The 20664-nt window shown below is 41.3% G+C and overlaps 1 protein-coding gene across 4 annotated transcripts in view; it reads left to right on the forward strand.

Annotated features, from left to right (window-relative positions):
• The first annotated feature begins 345 nt into the window (after positions 1-345).
• SMC6 (structural maintenance of chromosomes 6) overlaps positions 346-20664 on the forward strand; it is a 48142-nt gene continuing 27823 nt past the window's right edge. For 3 of the 4 annotated variants that reach the window (XM_057374299.1, XM_057374297.1, XM_057374300.1), the window contains exons 1-8: positions 346-408; positions 9198-9350; positions 11823-11944; positions 13789-13906; positions 15840-15945; positions 18173-18309; positions 18777-18838; positions 19723-19803. In XM_057374299.1, coding sequence (XP_057230282.1) covers positions 11828-11944; positions 13789-13906; positions 15840-15945; positions 18173-18309; positions 18777-18838; positions 19723-19803 — 621 coding nt within the window. In that variant the 5' untranslated portion in view covers positions 346-408; positions 9198-9350; positions 11823-11827. Of the gene's footprint in view, positions 409-861; positions 909-9197; positions 9351-11822; positions 11945-13788; positions 13907-15839; positions 15946-18172; positions 18310-18776; positions 18839-19722; positions 19804-20664 lie in introns of all 4 variants that reach the window. The other variant, XM_057374298.1, reaches the window with a different exon arrangement.

Here is a 20664-nt window from a genome sequence, read left to right on the forward strand (position 1 = left end):
ACAAACCCGCGCAGCGCAGCCCCGGTTGAGCGCGCTCCCCGCCCGCAGCGTTTGAAACTCCCGCCCCGCTGCGCCAGCGCTGCCCGCGCACCGCGTCCACAGGAACAGGCGTGCCCGGGCTCCCCGCGGGTGCTCAGCCCGGCTCGGCAGCGAGTCCCCCTCCGCGGGGAGCGGCAGTGACTCGGATCCCGCTGGGAGCCCCGCCGGGAGCCCCGCCGAGCCCGCTCGGACCCGCTCCAGAGGCGCCACAGCTCCGCCCCCCCACACCCGAAAATGGCGCGCGCACGGAAACGGCCCCCGCGAGGCCCGGAGCGCGCAGGCGCCGCGYTCGCGGCGGAGGCTCTTCCGCCCGTTCCGGCCCGTCCTGCCCCGTCCGCCCCGCTGTGTCGCGATCGGGAGCTGTCCCAGGTAACGCGCCGCGGAGCAGGCGAGGGGCGAGGGGAAAGGAGAGAAGGGACGGGTGACCCGTGCCGGGCGAGGGTCCTGGCGGGCGCTGTCCGGGTGCGCACCCGCTCTGGACGGCTGGGAGGGAGGGAGGGGAGGGCGGGCGGCCTGGTGGCCGCGAGGCGGAACAACGGCTGGGGGGGGGGGGGGGGGCGGCCTGGTGGCCGCGAGGCGGAACAACGGCTGCCCCCCCGCTCCGCCCGTTGCCCCCGCTCCGCCCTTTGCCCCCGGCCCCGCGCCGCCGGTGCTGTCGCAGGTGGCTCCGCGGGGCCTGTTAGCGGTTGGAGCTGGCATTTGTCACCCGCTGCCCAGTGCGGCTGTGAGCGTTCCCCGCGGGTGCCAATTTCTGCCGGCGGAGAGCGGGAGCGGCGGCCGCTTGGGCGTTCCAGCCGCCAAGGGACCGTGTCTCTTTTCTAGGGAGTAGGGGATCCTTCCGGGTCGTGCAGTCTTGGGAAAGGCAACAGGTAATCGTGGATTTGGGGGATTTCTGCYCCTCTTTCGTTTTCGCTGTCCGTAGAGGAGGCGGAGCTGCCCTCTGTGCCGCAGTGCAGTTCTGGGCTCCTCAGTGCAAGAGAGATGGAGCTCCTGGAGCGGGTCCAGTGGAGGGCTGGGAAAGGTAATTAAGGCACTGAAGCATCTCTCTCATGAGGAAAAGGCTGAGGGAGTTGAGCCTGCTCAGCTTCGAGAAAAGACTGCTGAGAGGGGACCTCAAGCTGTATAAATATCTGAAGGGAGGGTGTCAAGAGGATGGACCRGGCTCTCCTCAGTGGTGCCGAGCAGTGAGACAAGAGGCAACGGGCAGAAACTGATGCTCAGGAAGTTCCACCTGAAYATGAGGAGGAACATSTGTACTGTGCAGATGAGCACGAACTGGAACAGATTGCCCAGAGAGGCTGGAGTCTCCCTCACTGGATATATTCAAGAACAGTCTGGACACAATGCCATGTGCTCTAGAATGACCCTGCTTGAGCAGGGAGGTTGCACCAGATGACCSGCTTTATTCCGTTCCAGCCTTACCCATTCTGTGATTCTGTGGGTCAGGCAGTGCTTTTCCTGTGTCTAGATGGGATGGTATAGGCCTCTTATGCGCTGGCTGCAAATATATTAGGAGAGGAATTGTGAACATCAGACAGGTAGTCTAACTTGGAACATCTGGCTCAGATACTCACAAAAAATGTAAAGCACCCCATTGCTGTGTATGTGGCTGGACTTCTGACTTTAGCCCCATGAAATACCTTCCTTTAAATACAACAGCTAATGTTGTGCTTTCTTTATTATTATTAACTGCTGGTGTTAATTTTTAATTTTATTGTTATCTTTGTGACTGTTAAATGTAGTGTGATATATATSAGCTAAAGACCTCAGGTGTTTTCTTCCTTTACTACCCTTTGCTTCTTCCCATATCTTGTGTTCATCCCACCATMGGTCTGTTCTGATATCTTTGCTTTACCTCTGTTTTGCCAGCTGGATGAAAGAGACAGGGTTATACCAGGGGTAGGTCCAGAGTGGTTAAAATCGATGTCCCACTGGACAGATGGGACACCTTCCTACCTTAGGTGGACACCAGGCTGGTGAGGGCTGCTAGAAAGCCAGTGGTGTGGGTTTGGTGACAGCAGGTTGGTTGTGTCAGCTCTGGATGAGGCCAGCTGTGACCAGCCAGGTAGGGAAAAAGGAAACAGTTGTGGAACTCCATTGCAGTGAAACTGTGGAAAGATAGAACATCAGTGGATGCAGCCTGTGYCTTCCTATCTTTTCATGTGTACACAGTAAATACTTTAACATGTAGCAGTCCTAATAGTTCTGTACAGGACATTTGGGGCTTGCATTTTTCTTTCATGGTCTTATTATATGCTTAGCAATTGCTTGTCATAATTTGTAGTGATCCTTTGATTGTTTTTATAATTGAATCTRTCTTGCCTATATTTCCTTCCAATTATAGGTCCAGTTTTTATTCCTAATTGTATGCTGTTACATTCCATGATAGTGAAAGTTAATTTTCTTAATTAAAGCAGTACCCTTGATTTCTCTTTCTGAATGGCTGTTGGTTTATTGTTTGAATTATTAACTTGACTCTGTCATYACAGGTTTCCATTAACATAGTCTTTCTTTATATTGCAATATACTTGTCACTGAAACTGTMGGAAAGGCAAAAACTCTCCWAGAACATTTTTAATGTTAGTGAAGGCATTACTTTCTCTTTTGGCCAGGACATTCTGGCCAGGATGTGCAACAGMAATMATTTCATCCACACATAGCCCGRRTGTGTAGAGAAAATAATTTCATGGCACATCAKTTTTACAAGATTTTYTCCAAACTTCATACAGTCAAAACCCATAGRACTTCAYTGGTTTAATGTTGGTTTAATTGGTCCAAAGTTGCATAGTCTTTAGTATTTGGTTTCCTATTGGATTTGGATTTCTTCACCTCCAATGGTGATTAGGTCCTCCCTCTTAGCTCTCTTTTCCCAGACTAGGTGCTTGGACCCCCAGCATGTCTGGGGTAGATGTTCACTGGTGCTGATGGCCGTTACCTTTTGGGCTACTCCCAGTCTGTTGAAATGTTAAGCTCATCTTCATTGAGTGGTGCCTGTGACATCACTGAAAACAACCTTAAAATTCCTTTCTCCAAGGCAAAGGCAAACCAAAATCCTTGACGAAAGTTATATCGAAAATTTTAAGCTGGTACATTTTCCAGCAATTTCCCCCTCTGAAAGTGACCTGAATTTTAAGGTCACTTCCTCTTAACTTACTGACTTAACCAATACTAATTAAAATTTTTGAAGAAGAAGAGAAAGACAGAGAATACATAGAAAAAATCTGAAGAAAAAGAAGGAAGAGAATATATAGAAAAGCACCCATATGGAAATTCTAAGAGGAATGTTAATTCCCTTTGCCTTCTTGGGTCTTTTCTTGCCCAGTGGGATTTTTTGTTTTCTGGAGAGATGGGAGAATGGAGCACTGCCTCTGTTGTGCACTCCTGCAGGGCTGTGATGCTGGCTCTGGGGGAGGTGTGAGGAGCAGTTCACTGCCTCACCTGACACCACCCCTCCCACCGCCGGCATCCTGAAGTATCTCAGAGACATCAATCTCTCCAGTCTTTTGCATCCAACACCATGGTTCGAGATAGACAAGGACTACTGCAATGTTCGTTTTCTCTTTGTGATCTAATCAGAGTACCTTCCCCGCACCTTTGGTGGGATTTCTAGCAAACAGAGCAGAAAGGAGAGGAAGGCATACTGGAATTCCTAACTAAAACTGTCAGTGCTGCTCCAAAATCAATCTGAAATCTTTCTTTTAGTCATTTCTACAACTGGAGAGAATTTTCCAGGTGCCACTTTTTTGGCACAATAACATGTCTTACCATTACTACACGTACTTCCTTCAGTAATTTTATGTTKTGCCCTGAGGAGATAGGAAGAGGTACACAGATTAGCTTCCATAAGTATACGAGCTCCCAAAATTGAATTGACTGAGGAACTTATTCCATCCACTGTGGAAACCAGTAAGAAAAAATATATAAAACTTACAAAACATACATTAATATAAACATAGTGACAATAAGTTAGAAATGTGACCGTTTATAACAGAATTTACTTGGTCTTAGGACCTTCTTAGAGTAGCCGGCCATCCTTTTGAAACCTTTTTCATTTTTATGATAAAAACTATTTTTGTCTGGTTTACATATGGTTATATTCCAATTTTGCAAATTTAGATTTAAGCCAATTATTAATGTAGCCTTTGTTTTATATGCATGTGTTAGAGTGGTAGTAAAAAGAGTACCATTCTGTGGCTTACTTGTCCTTTTGCATCTGAAGTCATGCCTGCTGTTAAAGGGATTATTACAAGGCTCTGCTAGGATAGCTGACTGATTCAGGAATAACGTTGATGACACTGTTCTGGAAATACAAAAAAAGTAAACCATTTAATTTCATTTTGGAATTTCGTGTTTCATTGTAGCTTTTAACAGATTTATTGTTTATTATGTTGTTCAATATAGTTCCTTTGTGTTCTTCTTTGTTTGGAGTTAATTTTATTCACATAATGGAGGAGTCTCGCCRCAGATCTCAGCAGTTGTGTGGATAGTCAGCAGTCCTTCCTACTTCTGCAGCTTGAATGGTTCTTTTCCTCCAGTCTGTCTGGATATGCTTGGCTTTTTATCTGATGAGGATACACTTGAACATTCAGAGTTATTAATRACATCAAAATAAACTTGTACAAGGGTAACAYAYGTTGAAGTGGGGAGAGGGCTGAATTTCTGCAAATTCCCCTCGCCCCCTTTGAAAATTTCTCTGTTTGCAAGTTTTATTTTGAGATGTAACCAATTCTGTTGCACAATGACATATCACCACTATGGGCTTTACCTTTGGTATGTAAATTTTGTCTTTGCAAGCAGGCAGAGCTTGGGATTGAGGGCCAGAGAGATTTAGCCAAACTTCTCCCSCAGGCAGGAGGACCCTAATACATTGTCCACACCTTCCCTCAGCAGCATTAATTTGCATCTCTAAAGGTGCTCGGCACAGCAGCTTCTCTTCCTGGACAGCTACATACATGCCCACAAAAAACTTCTCCAATAGCACACACTAAAACTCAACGGACATTCAAAAAATTACGTTTTAACACTTTCAGCCAAGGAGCTTTGTTTCACAGGTGGACCTGTGATGGTTTATATGCTGGCAAGACTCAAATCCACAGGCAATTCGCGTACACACACATTCTTAAAAAAATTCAAAGAACCTGAGCAAACTCTGCTACATGTATAGCCTGGGCAGGTAGAAAAACACATGGCCCAAATCGAAAACAYACATAGTACACCTTGCAGGAYTCAASCCTGCAAATCCTTATAGTTGAGACRTGAACTCAACACTTCCATGCAGCAGCAGCACAAGAGGGACTTCAACTCCACAACACCAGAGCTGCGATACTCACAGGAGACTGGAAATCCTAGAGACAGCACAATACACCCTGCAGCACTCAAACCTGCTATTCCAAAGGCACAAGGGATTTTAACTCACAGGGCAGCACAGAGAGGACTCAAAACCCTCAAGGACTTGAACCCGCTCGGGACAGCACAATTCCACATCAAACCATGCAAAAGGGACTTGAACCCTAAATCAGTTTTACAGAAGGAGCMTCAAACTCCTTGGAATAATAAACAATAAAACCTGCAGATTTGGCTTCAGGATTTTAACCTGCCAGTTCTGGCTTTTCACAAGAAAAACCTTATTTTAACTTTTGCAACTGATAACAAACTGTTGTAAGGAAACAAGCTCACAGAATTGSCTTCAGGATTTTAACCAGCCAATTTTGGCTATTCCACACAAAGCCACACAAAAAGGCAACTCCACACATTCAGCAAACTCTCATGGGTGTCCCCATATTACTTTTGTGCCAGCAAGGTTCAAATTAACACACACTCTTAAGAAACTCACAATTCAAGCAGTCAATTGCAAGATTTGGTATACCTCTTATATCAAATCAAGTTTCTGACAGTWCCTAAAGAATGAGCCCTAATCCCTTCAACAAACACCTTGTGTACACTAAAGACTTTAGAATTTACTATGCAATTGCATTTTAACRAGGCACCAAGACTCAAATTCATTATTATAAACATAGTAATTCTCAAACCCATTTTTTGATAATCAATTATATAATTTCACACATGTATTTAACAGATAGCTGATTATACCATCGCTAGTGATTTCATTACTCAATTATACCAATCTTAAATTAACCCTAAAGTAATGCCTTTTATTAAAAAAAAAAAAAAAAAAAAAAACCACAAAAAAAAAAAGAAAAGAAAAAAAAAAAAACAACAGAAATCTTGGACTCCAGGAACACAGGATCTCCCTGAGTAACATTTTCCATGTGCACTTGGAGGTCTTCAGGATCTTGGAATCCATACAGCATTGAAAGTGTCATACCTTTGTGGTCGCCAAAATTGTCACTGAAACTGCAGGAAAAACAAAAACTCTCCAGTCAAGGCAGTACTTTATTTTCTGGCCAGGATGTTGTTCTGGCCAGGATGTGCAACAGAAAATGCTTTATCCACACATTGTCTGGKTGCACAGAGAAAATAATTTCATTGCACATCAGTTTTACAAGATTTCCCCCAAACTTTATACAGTCAAAGCCCATAGAACTTCATTGGTTTAATGTTCATTGGTCCAAAGTTGCCTAGTCTTTAGTATTTGGTTTCCTATTGGATTTGGATTTCTTCACTTCCAATGCTGATTAGGTCCTCCCTCTTAGCTCTCTTTTCCCAGACTAGGTGCTCGGACCCCACCATGTCTGGGGTAGATGTTCGTTGATATTTGCTGATGGCCGTTATCTTTTGAGCTACTCCCAGTCTGTTGAAATGTTAAGCTCATTTCCATTGAGTGGTGCCTGTGACATCACTKAAAAMAACCTTAAAATTCCTTTCTCCAAGGCAAAGGCAAAMCAAAATCCCTGACTAAAGTTATATCGAAAATTTTAAACTGATGCATTTTCCAACATACTGAAGTATATTGTATACTTCAATTTTTAAGTATGCTGCCTGGTCCWTTAAAAAAACCCYTTTGTTAACATTTGTCAGTAATGTTCATTGTTGGCTTCGCAGTAGTCTRTTACATACTTTAAAATGTATTGATGTATGTTTTTGCCAATTTGTTTCTAGTGTAGTATTGAATGCTTTAATAATCTTCAGATTGATTGGATCAGCTACTTTTCATTTGCCTTGAATATTTATTCCCAAACTGTTTTTAAAGTTAGGGAAAGTAGTGCTGAGACTGAAGGCAATGTTTTTTTCAATTAAAAACTTAATGAAGAAAATTAAGGGTGTCTTTGTACACGAGTTTTGGGAGCAATTAATGTAACAAAAGGAACTTTTCCTGTCAAAAATACCAAGTTGATGTGAAGATAAAATTCAAATGTGTCATTTTCTGTATATTTTTTTAAAGAGTGTTGATTATTTCTTCCTGTGTTTTTCTAAAGCCTTGTTTCTTGTAAAATGTTACTAGTGGGTTCCTTGTGGCTGCAATCAGTTTCTTGGTCCTTTTGGCTTTTTTTTGTACTTGGGTGCAGTGCTGCATCCACTGATATTTGTCATAATTTCTGAGGTGTTGGAGGTTATGATTTTTCTTTTTYTTWAATGCARTTTTGGYCCATCTGTTGCTAAGAGACAATACGGACTAGTTCTTAAGACAAAMAAACTAGCCCGGTTCCCGGGGAAGGGTGCAGCTGTGAACCCCTTATCTGGAGGGTGTCTCTTAGAGGAGCAGAGATACCGTGAGATTTGGGCTGGAGAAAAAGGGGCTGGGGCAGTTCATGGCTTTCTTGCTCCCTGGGCATTCGGAGGGCAGACAGRTGGCATTCACTGCGGGAAGAATGCTGCATCACTGAGGAGTTCCCTCTCCTACTTTGTTTCTCCTAACATGAGTGAGGCTTTATGCGTAAGAGCAAGCATTGAATTGAGACCTTATTAACACCCTATCTCCCTAGAAAAGACTATCCCCATCTACTGGGGTGCTGCAAGGGAAAACCCGGGACCCCGATCCCATCCCTCTCTGATGGAGCCTCTTCCGGTTCGGGAGTTTTTTTTTTTCTCTGCCCTTCATCGGGTTTCTGTTACATTGTAACCTCCCTTTCTGGGGCACCTCACGGCTCCTGCCACAGCTGTGGAGTTTCTGCCGGGTGAGCCAGCCCCTGCCCCAGCCGCAGGTCTGAGGTTCCTGCTGCAGCCCGCCCGTCCCGCCATCCAACCCGCCCGCCATCACCGCGTGAGGGAAGATGGGGCGGAACCCGCGCCACAGCGCCCCCTGCTGGCGGGAAATCACCCCACAGCGCCCCCTGCTGGCGCGGGAAATCACCGCCACAGCGCCCCCTGCTGGCGCGGGAAATCACCGCCACAGCGCCCCCTGCTGGCGCGGGAAATCACCGCCACAGCGCCCCCTGCCGGCGCGAAATCACCGCCACAGCGCCCCCTGCCGGCGGGAAATCACCGCCACAGCGCCCCCTGCCAGCGGGAAATCACCGCCACAGCGCCCCCTGCCAGCGGGAAATCACCGCCACAGCGCCCCCTGCCGGCGGGAAATCACCGCCACAGCGCCCCCTGCTGGCGGGAAATCACCGCCACAGCGCCCCCTGCCGGCGGGAAATCACCGCCACAGCGCCCCCTGCCGGCGGGAAATCAGCACCACAGCGCCCCCTGCCGGCGGGAAATCACCGCCACAGCGCCCCCTGCCGCGTGTGACCAGAACTGCACCAAAGGGGAGGGTGTGGGATGGCCCAGAGCACGCTGGCACTGGGCTTCTGGTTTTCTTTGTTGGTGCTTTTGTTATTGTTTGTTTGTCTTGTTATACATACTAATAAAGACCTGTTGTTCTTTTCCCCCATATCTTTACCTGAAAGCCGCTTAATTTCAAAGTTAAAATAATTTGGGGGAAGTGGGTCATATTCTCCATTCCAAGGGAAGTCCCTGCCTGCCATGGCAGACACCTGTCTTTCAAACCGAAATACAAGGCTAATCAATACAGGATGCTTGCAGCTCCAGGGGGTTTTTTTGCAGTACTTGTTCTTCAACAGTTTTGAGGTGCAGATTGTTCTGTCTTTTGTCTTCCTCACAGTATAGATTGCATGAGATTATTTTATTCTATTTTWTATTCTTACACTCTCTTTTCCTTAAGTCTTCAAATATTATAGCAATGGAACTCATAGTTCTCATCTTTATGTTTGGATGTTACAACATTTAAAGCTTATGTTTTCCCTTCTTTTCAGAGAAAGATTTTAATGGAACAGCAGATTCAATGAATACTGGTCTTTTTTATTTGGTGATGGATGCCAAGAGCTTGCAAGTGACTGTTTCCTGGTCTGAGTAATTTGGGCATGAAGGCATGTTTTTTTAGTACACCAAGAGTAGTATAGCAAAAGGTATGTAAACTAAATCATGAGTGTATTTGCTCCTTGATTTTCATGTGTGTAATGTTAAACTACATAACATAAAGTGGATATGAGAGTTTTGCCRTAAATAGTTAATGGGCATAATCATTGTAATAATAATATTAAAATAGCAACAATAATCATCATCATTCTCCTCCTCTTCCTCCACAAGTATTTTATCAAGAAATCCCTACCATACAAAATTTTTGTGAGAGTGTCAGATGGGAAGTTTATTTTATTTCTACATTTGCTTTGAATTTTGTTCATTGCACATAATGGAASGGGATCAATACCATTTTTTTTATCATTTAGATACTGTGTTAYTGAATTTAATGAGCGGATCATAAGACACTGTATCTTATAAAGCAGTCAACAAATACATAGAATAAAAATTAGATATTCTTTGTAATTATGTGAGAAATTTTAATGTCTTATGTCTCTTATAATAAATGCTGTTCTCTGTGATGCTTTGTAGTATGAGCTGTGTGAGTTGAAATCAGGCAATAGTTTAACCAGAACATTAAGCTGACACAAGGAAACTGSTCAAAGAAGCATCTCTTTCTCCACAATGCCCCACGCACACAGATCTGCATGGTGAAGTGGTTAGAAAGCTTGCCTAATGTAAAAAGAARGAAGTTTTTCCTGCATTACCTTTTAGTAGAATCAGAGCCTTGGGTTGATTTATTATTTTGTTGCATAAAGATCTGCTTGGACCCAGGATGATGAGACAGAATGAGAAGAGACAGAGGGAAGAAAGACAGCTCCTCTCCATTACAGCACGAGTTCTTATGATTAAAGTTGTGCTTCAGCAGTCTTTATTTCATTGAGTTCTCTGTAGATTCTCCAAGTCACTAATCTTAAAAGATTTAGGGAGGGAATGTGGAACAAGACCCACTGAGAAGCTCAGGGAGAGGCTCAGGGCTTTAACAAGGGGGCCCCATGGGGTCCTGAGGCTGTGCACTGCATCCAGCTTTCTCACAGACTGTGTCACCTCCCTCTGGGCTGCAGGAGATCATTAGGAACTGTTAGGCTGACCTGTATGACTTCTCTCCTGGTCATTCCATTTGTCCCACGGACAAGGAAGTGCTCGCTTGTTGTCATCACCTGTATCTATTACTAGGAGTCTTTTGGCCTCTGGGCCCCCAGTGTGTTTAGATACATTATCAACTTTGGGCATGCTGTGTCTCTAATGACTCTACTAATATCTCATTCTTTCTTGTGCTCCACACATTTTTTAAAAGAATGATTATTAAGGTATTTTTATAAGTAAGCATTCTTAAGCCATGTGTCATGCAGTGATGTTTCTATAGCAGTCAATGTTAAGAACATTTAATGCCTCTGAATTTTGCTCAAACTGATGAGTGCATTAAACTTAGAAGGGAGCTCTAGACTACATTTCAGTAAACAAAGTTGAGTAGGAGAATATAATCCATTTCCAAAAAGTTTTGGTCTTGGAAAACTCTGCAACTGATGTCAGTTTAAGTCTGTTTTGGATATTTAGCAGTAGCTCACTTAACTACTAACAAAAAGACTTTGTATTGCATTTGTGTAAATAGCACCTTGCTTCTACTTTGGGCAAGTATGTAAATGTCTGTGTTTGGTGTAGGACTTTGGGCCTCTAGGTATAAAGAACATAACATGTACTTTTGAGGGTATAAAAACCATGCCATAAGCTTATGGTTACAGAAAGTATGAGATTTTTTTTTTGTTAAATAAAAAGTTTGTTACTTTTGCAAGATTTGTTACCCATAAAGCTTGTTTGTTACTTTTGCAAGATTTGTTGCAGACAAGTTGTATTAGTGCTGGAAGTCTGTGTGTTATTTATTGATTTGTAGAGGAAATTTATATATGTCCTATATACAGAGAGAATAGTTATTCTTTATTAGGAGCAGTTTGTTTACTGTGGTTATACTACCTTGTGTGTAAGAAATAGCACAGTAACAATGCTATGAATCTAAATTTTCCTTTTTTCTACTTTTATGTGTTTTATGTTTTATTAATTTTCTCAGCTTTTGTCAACCACAAATAATAAATAAATTTCTTTTTGGCCATGCAGCTGACTTTAATCAATCCTGCATTAATGCTGTTGATCATGTTGTGTTAGTTATGTACTTTTTATCACTAATCTTCTAATCCATCGCTAACCAAAACCAATTCTAGCAAGTATTCCAAAGTCTAATGTACCAAGGGAATCAGGGTGGATTTTATTTTTAATCAACAAATTGAACTTGATTAGAATAGTGACACTATGTTTCTTTTGTTTTGATGCATCTCTTTCATAATAAGTTTAACCTTAAATTACCAAGATTTCAGTTCTTGAAAAGTATTTTCTGCAAAGTTTGCTGTGATCTTAATACTTCTTTTACTAAAGTAAATAATTTAATATATCTGCACTGTCATCTGTAGGTATATTATCACTTAGAAGACTGAAATCTATAATATTTCATTATTTACATTTTTCAGTACTCATGGCTAAGAGAAAGGAAGAAAGTGTTTCAMATTCTGGATCCCAGAAAAGGCAGAGAAAAGAATACACAGATGTACATACATCAGAGGAGCCTGATGAGGAAGAAGGTTCACAGTCAGTAAGTAGTTTAAAAATTCATAGAGACAAAGATACTAGAAAAGTTCTGTGCTTATTGAAATAAATGTCTTGAATGTAGGTTTCAGTAGAACAAAGATGAAATAAACTAGAGGTACTGTCTGTGATGAGGACTTCTGCATGAGTTCACATGTTACCTTATTTTGGGTCATAGTCCTTTTAAAGTAACAATATTTTGGTTTTATAGAAGGAATAGTACTGAAGTTATCAAATAAATTAAGGAAATGGATTTTGATAGAACTGTGGTATATTTAAGTTTTGGTTGTAGTAAAAGCAAAGAAAATATTTAGAAAACCAGATATTCACTGAAAGAAGTGCCAAATTCTTGTTTTTTTGGCATAGCTGACACTTTCAGATGTATAAAAACAAATCTAGTGTTAGAAATGCAAATTTTGATGGAAAAGAAACTTGAAAATAGGATTTTTTTTTCTTTTATTTTAATAATTAAATTTTAATTAGATGGAGGATTTTTAAAAAAAATAATTTTTGAGTTTGCAAATACTGTCCTGTGTATTTTTACTGGAATTAGGAAACATTTTTTACCAGTGATAAGACTCTGGACCACGTTTTATCTGGGGGGTTAAACCTGTCTGGGTGCCAGATGTGCTCCAAAACCTCTCTGTCTTCACCTGGGCAGGGGAGAGAAAATATAACAAAAGGCTCATGGTTGACATGAGAGCAGGGAGAGATCACTCACCAGTGACTGCCATGGACAAAACAGACTCATCTTGGGGAAATTACTGAATGTATTAACAATCAAATCAGGATTTGAGAAATAATGAGAATTAAACCCCAATCCTAAAACACCTTCCCTCCACCTCTCCTTGGTTCATCTTCACTCTCAGTTTTCTCTATCTCCTCTCCCCAACAGCACGGAAGGACTGGGAATGGGGGCTGCAGTCAGTTCATTACATGTTGACTCTGCCACTCCTTCCTGTTCAGAGGGTGGACTCACACCAGTGAGGTGGACACCAGTCCACCTTCCATAGGGTGCCTGCAGTGCCTCAGGAGCAGCCTGCTCCAGTGTGGGTCCCTTGTGGGGTCACAAGTCCTGCCAGCAAACCTGCTCCAGTGTAGGCATCCCACAGAGTCACAGCCTCCGCTGGGCATCCACTTTTTCCGTCACAGGGCTTTCCACGGGCTGCGGGTGGAGCTCTGCTCTGATGCCTGAAGCATCTCCTGCCCCTCCTTCTTCACTGACCTTGGTGTCTGCTGAGATGTTCCTCTCACACATTCTCACTCTTTTCTGGCTGCAAAGGCTGCAATTGCAATTTTCCTTTCCTAACTCATATCCTGGAGGCACAATCACCGTTGATTATGGATGAGGCTTGGCCAGCAATGGATCTGTCCTGGGGGTGGCTGGGACTTGTTCTGTCAGACATGGGGAAGCTTCCAGCAGATTCTCACAGAAGCCACCCCTGTAACTTCTGTTCTGGTTCACAACCTTGCCATCCAAAGCCAGTACAGCTTCCTAGAGAGGTGATTGGCRCCCCAAGCCTGTCAGTGTTTACAAGACAYTGGACAATGCCCTTAATRATATGCTTTAACTTGATCAGCCAACTTTGTAGATCTATTGTCTTAATTTTTTATGTTGTATTGATGATAAGTAAGTAATAGGGAGAACTGAAAATTACTATGTATGAGGGATTAGCTTTGGTACTGCTCTATAAGCAAGCAACTTTACACAGTGTCATGAAACCTTTCTGTTTCCTTGTGGCTTATGTTTTATATCATACTGTCATTTTAATTCTCATTGCATTTAAAATATATAAACTTAATCTCATTAAAATGCATACATAACTTCAGTTTTAATTRTTCATTCTTTAGCCTGATGATGAACTTGGGATAATTGAAAGTATCCAGCTCAAGAACTTCATGTGCCATTCAAATTTGGGGCCTTTTGAGTTTGGATCAAATCTCAATTTCATTGTTGGGACCAATGGAAGTAAGTATTAATTGCATGGAGTCTTTGTCAAAGAATACATCTGTTAATGATAAAGAAGATGTTATTTTTATTTGAAAAAGAACTGATAGCCATCTTTTACGCATGGAGAGCGATTCATTTTTGAAATGRGRTACTAAACAGGTSTGTCCCAGTAGTTCAAGGTTGGTGMGTTAGGATCTTAAATTTGGAGATTTTTGCAAAAGATTATGTAAATATAATTATTTTCATAGCTAAATAATACATACATTTTTATTTGAACTGAATGTACTTTTATGTTTRTTACTAAATGCACAGCAACTGTCCAAGCAAGCACCTGCAGTGCCCATCACTGAGTTTGGAGGAGCCRCAGTACTTGCAGTGGAGGGTTGAAATACTAATATTTGCTTAATGCTAAACAAGATCTCAACCACATTCAGCAACATCCTGCTTCCTGATGGTTTCAGCTTCCCAAGGATAGTCAAATTTCTCAAAGCTGTTGCAATTAGCCTGGGAAAGAAGGGGACGATGTCTCCTCTGTCGGTTGGTTCTCGGGGAAGGGTAAAAGGTGTAATTGTGCGCAGTTGCCGCTAGATGGCTCCCGGAGCCCAGGGTGAGGATGGTGCTCAGAGCACGGAGCAGGCGGGTTTCACAGCAGTCCTGTCATGTCATGTTATATCATGCCATATATCACATCAGATCATATCAGCCAGCATTGCAGAGTACTTCAGAATGATAACCTTACCCCAAAGGTGATAAACACCAAAACGGCGAGAAATATGTTACATAATGCAGCTCTGAGAACCAGCACAACTCCTCTGAGAGCAAATAAATCAGCATTGTGATCAGCAACTGTTAAACTAGTGTTAAAAATGCTTATAGCAAATTTATTTTAACGTACTCTGGTCAGCTGTCTCAACCCTTCGATCCCCACATTGGGTGCCAGAAAAGACTGTTGTCATTTAATCCCTTTTGGCAACTAAATACTGTGCAGCCACTCACTTACTTCCCCATGTACCCCAGCGGGACGGGAAGGAGAATCAGAAAAAGGTAAAACCTGTGGTTTGAGGTAAGAAAAGTTTAATAATTAAAATAAAMTAGAATATGATRATAATTGTAATGAAAAACKGAAAGAGAGGACTAAAACCCAGGARAAACAARTGATACWTAATACARTTGCTCACAACCAGCTGATCYCTGAGAAGCAATCAGTGGYTTCTGGACAATGTCCCCCTGTTTATGCACTGGGCATGACACTCTTGTATGGAATATCCCTTTGGCCAGTTTGGGTCAGCTCTTCTGGCTGTGCTCCCTCCTGTCTTCTTGTGCACCTCCTCACTGGCAGAATGTGAGACACTGAAAAGTCCTCGACTTCATGACTTAGCAACAACTGAAACATGAGTGTGTTATCAGCATTATTCTCATGCTGAACCTAAAACACAGCACTGTACAAGCTTCTAGGAAGAAAAGGAACTCTATCCCAGCTAAACTAGGACAGTATGGCACATAGAAACTATTGTAGGAAAAGGAAGTGATACCTATTTATATAAGCTTACTTCTTTTGGACAAAAAATTAAATCTAAATTTTAAGAGAGCTTAAAACCTTTCAGATAGACAAATAGTAGTGTGTGTTTGATTTCTTTTGTTGTATACATGTTTTTAGTATACTTTTAAGGAAGAAGAGATTCCTTCCTTCTGACTTAGGACATATTATTGAATGCAATTTGCTAAATAGAAGTAACAGAAGTTTAGCTCAGCACGTTGGGTTTTTTTAGGGAGAACCTTGAAAATGGCAGATACTTTTCTAGCATTTTTGTTATTTTATATATTCARTAAGAAAAGGGTTTGGACTTCTAATGCATGAATATATAAGAAGTCAAAAAACTGTAATATGGGTGAACTGGAGTAGAAKTTACAATAGCTTTTCTTTAAAACAAGTTCAATGCTTCAATTACAGGTGGAAAAAGTTCTGTATTRACTGCACTAATTGTTGGACTTGGTGGGAAAGCTACTGCTACTAACAGAGGTTCCTCATTAAAAATGTTTATTCAAAAAGGAGAGACGTAAGTAAAACTTTAATTTTAAAGTTGCATAYGTACTTCAGTGATTGTCATTCAGGTTAGGTGATGAGTTTTCTGTTTACCCTAATTTTCTGTACTGTTTTATGGAATCCACCAGACCTGAGTAAAAAGCGTAACACTTAAGAGACCATATTTAAACAACACCTTCCCCCCCCAAAAAAAAGAACACAAACCCTGAAAACAAAAAGCTTTAGAGATTTTACCAGTAGTATACCATTATTTCTGAATGTTGYGGATTGAAACCAACTGGAAATTAAACTCCAAACAGCTGCTCTCTTTCCCCTCCAGTGAGAGTGGGATAGWTTATGGGTTGAGATAAAAATGTGCTGAAAAAAGCCAGCAATGAGATAAGGAAAGCAAACACTATCAGCAACAATACTAATAGTGTTGTACACAACAGTGTATGAAAGAGGGTGATTACATGCAAAGATGCTCACTGAGTCTGACTCAAGGCAACTGCACCACAGCCTGAGCCATGCGGCTCCTGAGACAAAGAAGAAACTGGTGAATAGAAGTGTCTGTGCCCGTGTTGTGAAAAAAAAGAAACAATGGTAGACAAATTTTCTGCACCCACTCTCCCTCCCCAAGCCTGAGACAAGAAAAACAATGATGGACAAACTGCACAGTGGGACTGGAACCACCCCACTGCTTCACTCGCCATGCGCTTTCCCTGGAAGAAAGGAGCAAAATGGTGGCAGTTCCACTTTCCATTCTCCTTCTCTTCCAGCTGAAGCCCCCAGTGATGATGTGTAGGCCATAGAATAACAACTCACACACCCACACTTTCCAGCCTCTGCCTCTCACAGTAATGGAAAGAAAATTAACTCTGTTCTACCTGAAACTGGGACACTGAACTAGCTAACATAGTGGTATGTCCTCTGTATTTCCTGCTCTTTTGTGTTATTTCCGTTCTGTCATTGAATATCCTACAGAAAAAATGAAGTTCACTAGAAAAAAAAATAGGTTGCTAGTGATCATTGTTTTGCAAGCAGTGAGGTTATTTTTCAGTCTTTCTGGTGACGTGAATGAATATACAATATAAAGACCTTGATTTACAGRTGGATATCTAAACATGCAGAAAGTGGACTCACGTCTGCTGCAAGAATTGGGATAACGTGTTTAGGGAAACCAGTGTTTAGGAAAACCAGTAAAATGATAGGAGGTTTAGGAGTTTACAGTTACATAAAGCTGCTATTCAGAGTCYGTGGCTTTTCCTTTCAGGGGTGCTTAGAGTAAAATTGTTGGCAGYACTTGCCTTATGTTTACTAAGTTAATGTTCCAGCACTCACTTGAGAAACAGGAAATAGGAATTTGGAACTGAAATCACACCTTCTCTAGAAGAATGCCTTAAGCATTCTCCTATAGATTACTTTGGTTAGGYTGCACAAGCCAGGCAACAGTTTTGTACAGAAGCCAGTTTGAAAAAAGGAGAACTACCAAAAAGCAGCTTGATTCTGTGATGTCAAATGAGTGCACTCAGATGGGAAGGGAAGGTGGAGGAAATCTTCTCTCACAAATATTTGCTTTTGAMTCAGGGCTGGAGTTTCTGGCAGTATTTGATTCTATACAGCCCATGTCAGAGTGGGGCCAGGGGGTCAGCAGGAGGAAGTTGGTGCTGAAAGCAAAAGGGTCGCCAGCTTTTGCGTTTGCTGGGCTCAAGGGAGGGGGGGTGTGYAGGTTTSAGGGTCAGCCCAGCAGAYCTTGTCCCTCTCCTTTGTTTTCTTRTGCACCACATGGCCCACACAGGGATGGTTGCCATTTTGCGTTGTCTGGGAAACCATGCCAGGTGCTGTCTTGGGAAAGCATTTTTGGTTTTTTGGTAGTGAATACCCTTCTGTGGTAAAACACTCTCTGTTTTATACACTCTTATTAATATTGTTGTGGTTTTGAAATTTTGCAGTAAATTGTGATTCCATTTTATAATCTCTCCATATTATTTCCTCCACTATCAGAACGGGGTAGAAGAAAGGGGGCAGTTTGAGTGGGTTTATTTTTCCTGCTGGATTTTAAACCAGCACAGTGTCTAATGCTGTTTTGGCTCAAACCAAATCAATACATGTTCTTCTGATTGGTGCTGACTGACTTGCAGTTGTGATCTGCAGGACATATGACCATTTATGTGCAAAATAAGAATGTTCTGATTTTTTGTTGTTGTTTTTAGATTTGACATTCAGTTGTCTTTTTTATTATTTTTGCGTTTTCTTTTTAGTTCTGCAGACATTTCCATAACATTGCGAAACCAAGGTGGAGAAGCATTTAAACCAGAATTGTATGGTACCTCTATTACTGTGAATCAACACATTAATCAGGATGGAAGCAGAACTTGCAAACTGAAAAGCAAATCTGGTTGGTGGTAGTTTGCTTTGTTCTCAGATGTTCTCTAAATATGTTCATGSTTTTGAATGCCTTGATGTTAGTAAAGGATGATGTTTCTCATTTRATAAAATCATTCAAGAATTTAGTATGTCATGTAGTATGTCAAGTTTTACATTATGTATTTGTTTTTACAAAAATTTACTTGTGTGATGAGGCTGAACATAGTTTTTAGTCTTTTTGAGCTTTTATTGAATTTGCTGATATGTCTAAATTCTTTCACAGAGTGTTTATGAAGCAAAGAAGGACTTGTATTAGAAGTCTTTCTGTGCAAATGCAAATATATTGAAAAAATAATTAAAAACCCCTAACCAATGTTTCTCAATTAGGACTAAGTCTGTGTAACAAAAATACTAATCAGATTTTTTATGTTTTCTACATTGAACAGAGGACTGGGGCATTGTATCTATTGATAYTTTTCCTTTCTTTTTTACCATTAGGGACCATAATTTCGTCAAAGAAAGAGGAACTCATAGGAATACTGGATCACTTTAATATACAGGTAGTTGTTGTAGTGTTTAAATTCTGTACATTTTAAGACATTGGCATGTGATATTATAATTGTTCAATTAAAAAGAAATGTGCCATTCCTTAAAGGAGAGAGTTTCACCTCTTCCATGTTATTTAAAGATCAAATGCATCAGCAAAATTGAAATTTATATACCTCATACAATGCAGAATAGGATTTTTCCCAGACAGATAAGTATTTGCTGTCATCTCTGAGCTGCGAGTCATGTGCCCTGTTGATTAAAGTCTTGGCATATGTAGGTTTCTTTTGTATCTGGAGAGTTTTTTTATGTTGATTATTTCACTTCTTGCTGTTTCAGAAATTTAAATGTGTTTTTACTGCCTAAGTGATTAATAAAATATCAGGTGGTTCATATGAAGATTAAAATATTCAACAAACTTAGAATTTCAAATAATAGAAACTTCAGTTAGTATGTATTGATTTTATTTTGTGACGGTATCTGTAAGAATACATGGGTCAATTCATTGCATTTATTGCAATAATTGATTAATTAGATAAGGACACATACGACAAGAATTTATAATGCTGATTTTATTAAATAAATGGAACTTACAGGTACGGTCTTTRTAGAAAGTCAGTCATCCTCTCAGAAGCAGTTCCTTAATTGTCCTTGCTGTACTTCTATTTTGTAATTTGTTATAATTGGATTTTTTAATTTTTCTGTTTGTTATTGGTTTTGTTTGTTATGTTTTGGTTTTTTTTGATAGGTGAGAGGATTAGAAAGCTTAATTTCTGAACCTTAACTTATTACTAAGTTGCAGAACTGGAACAGGGAAATGGCATGCTCACTTTCATGGATTTACAGTAACATGCTAACTTGTATTTAAAATAAAATGAAAGTGTTTTCTTTTTTGCAGGTAGATAATCCTGTGTCTGTTTTAACCCAAGAGATGAGTAAGCAGTTTTTACAGACTAAAAATGAAGGTGACAAGTACAAGGTAAGAAAAATAACTTAAGATAGCAGTTGCATTAAAATACTAATTTCAAATTTCTTGAGGTGGCATTTGGAAAAAAAAAAAGATAAAATTCCTTATTTTTAATAACCTGTTTTGGGCTAATTCAGGTAACCAGCTAAATGCCCCATCACCACTCACTCACTTCCCTTTTGTGCTGCCCCCAAGCACAAATGGGATGGGGGAAGGAGAAATGAAGAGTAGAAGTAAAAAAAAATAGAGAAATTACATAAAAATTGTTTTAAAACTGAAGGGAAAKTTGGAAGGAGAGAAAGAAAAGTGAAACAAATAAGAGACACAGAGGCAACCAATCACCACCTGTTGGTAGACTGACGCCCCACCAGTTCCCAAACAAAAGATGTCTAATGCCCCTAAACCCTGTTATCTGTTTTTATTGCTGAGCATGACTGTGCTGGTTTGGGCTGCRATAGAGTTAATTTTCTTCATGGCAGCTCATGTAGGGCTATGCTGTGGATTTGTGCTGAAAACAGTATTGATAACGTGGAGACGTTTTCATTACTGCTGTTTTTGTAACTACTGAGCAGGGCTTACACAGTCAAGGCTTCTGCTTCTTTTTCCACCCCACCAGCAAGGACACTGGGGCACCACAAGGAGTTGGGAGCGGTCACATCCAGGACAGATGACCCCAGCTGACAAAAGGGATATCCCAGACTATATGGCATCATGCTCAACTTATAGAGCTGGGGGAAGAAGAAGGAATTGGGGGACGTTTGGAGTGATGCATTTGTCTTCCCAAATCACTGTTAGGCATGATGGAGCCCTGCTTTTCTGAGGGTGGCTGAACACTTCCCTGTCCCTGGGAGGTGATGAATAAGTTGCTTGTTT

The sequence above is a fragment of the Malurus melanocephalus genome, unplaced genomic scaffold (genome assembly GCF_030028575.1).
Source record: "Malurus melanocephalus ecotype Western Australia unplaced genomic scaffold, MMel_1.1 scaffold_222, whole genome shotgun sequence".
In the NCBI taxonomy this organism is placed as follows: domain Eukaryota; kingdom Metazoa; phylum Chordata; class Aves; order Passeriformes; family Maluridae; genus Malurus; species Malurus melanocephalus.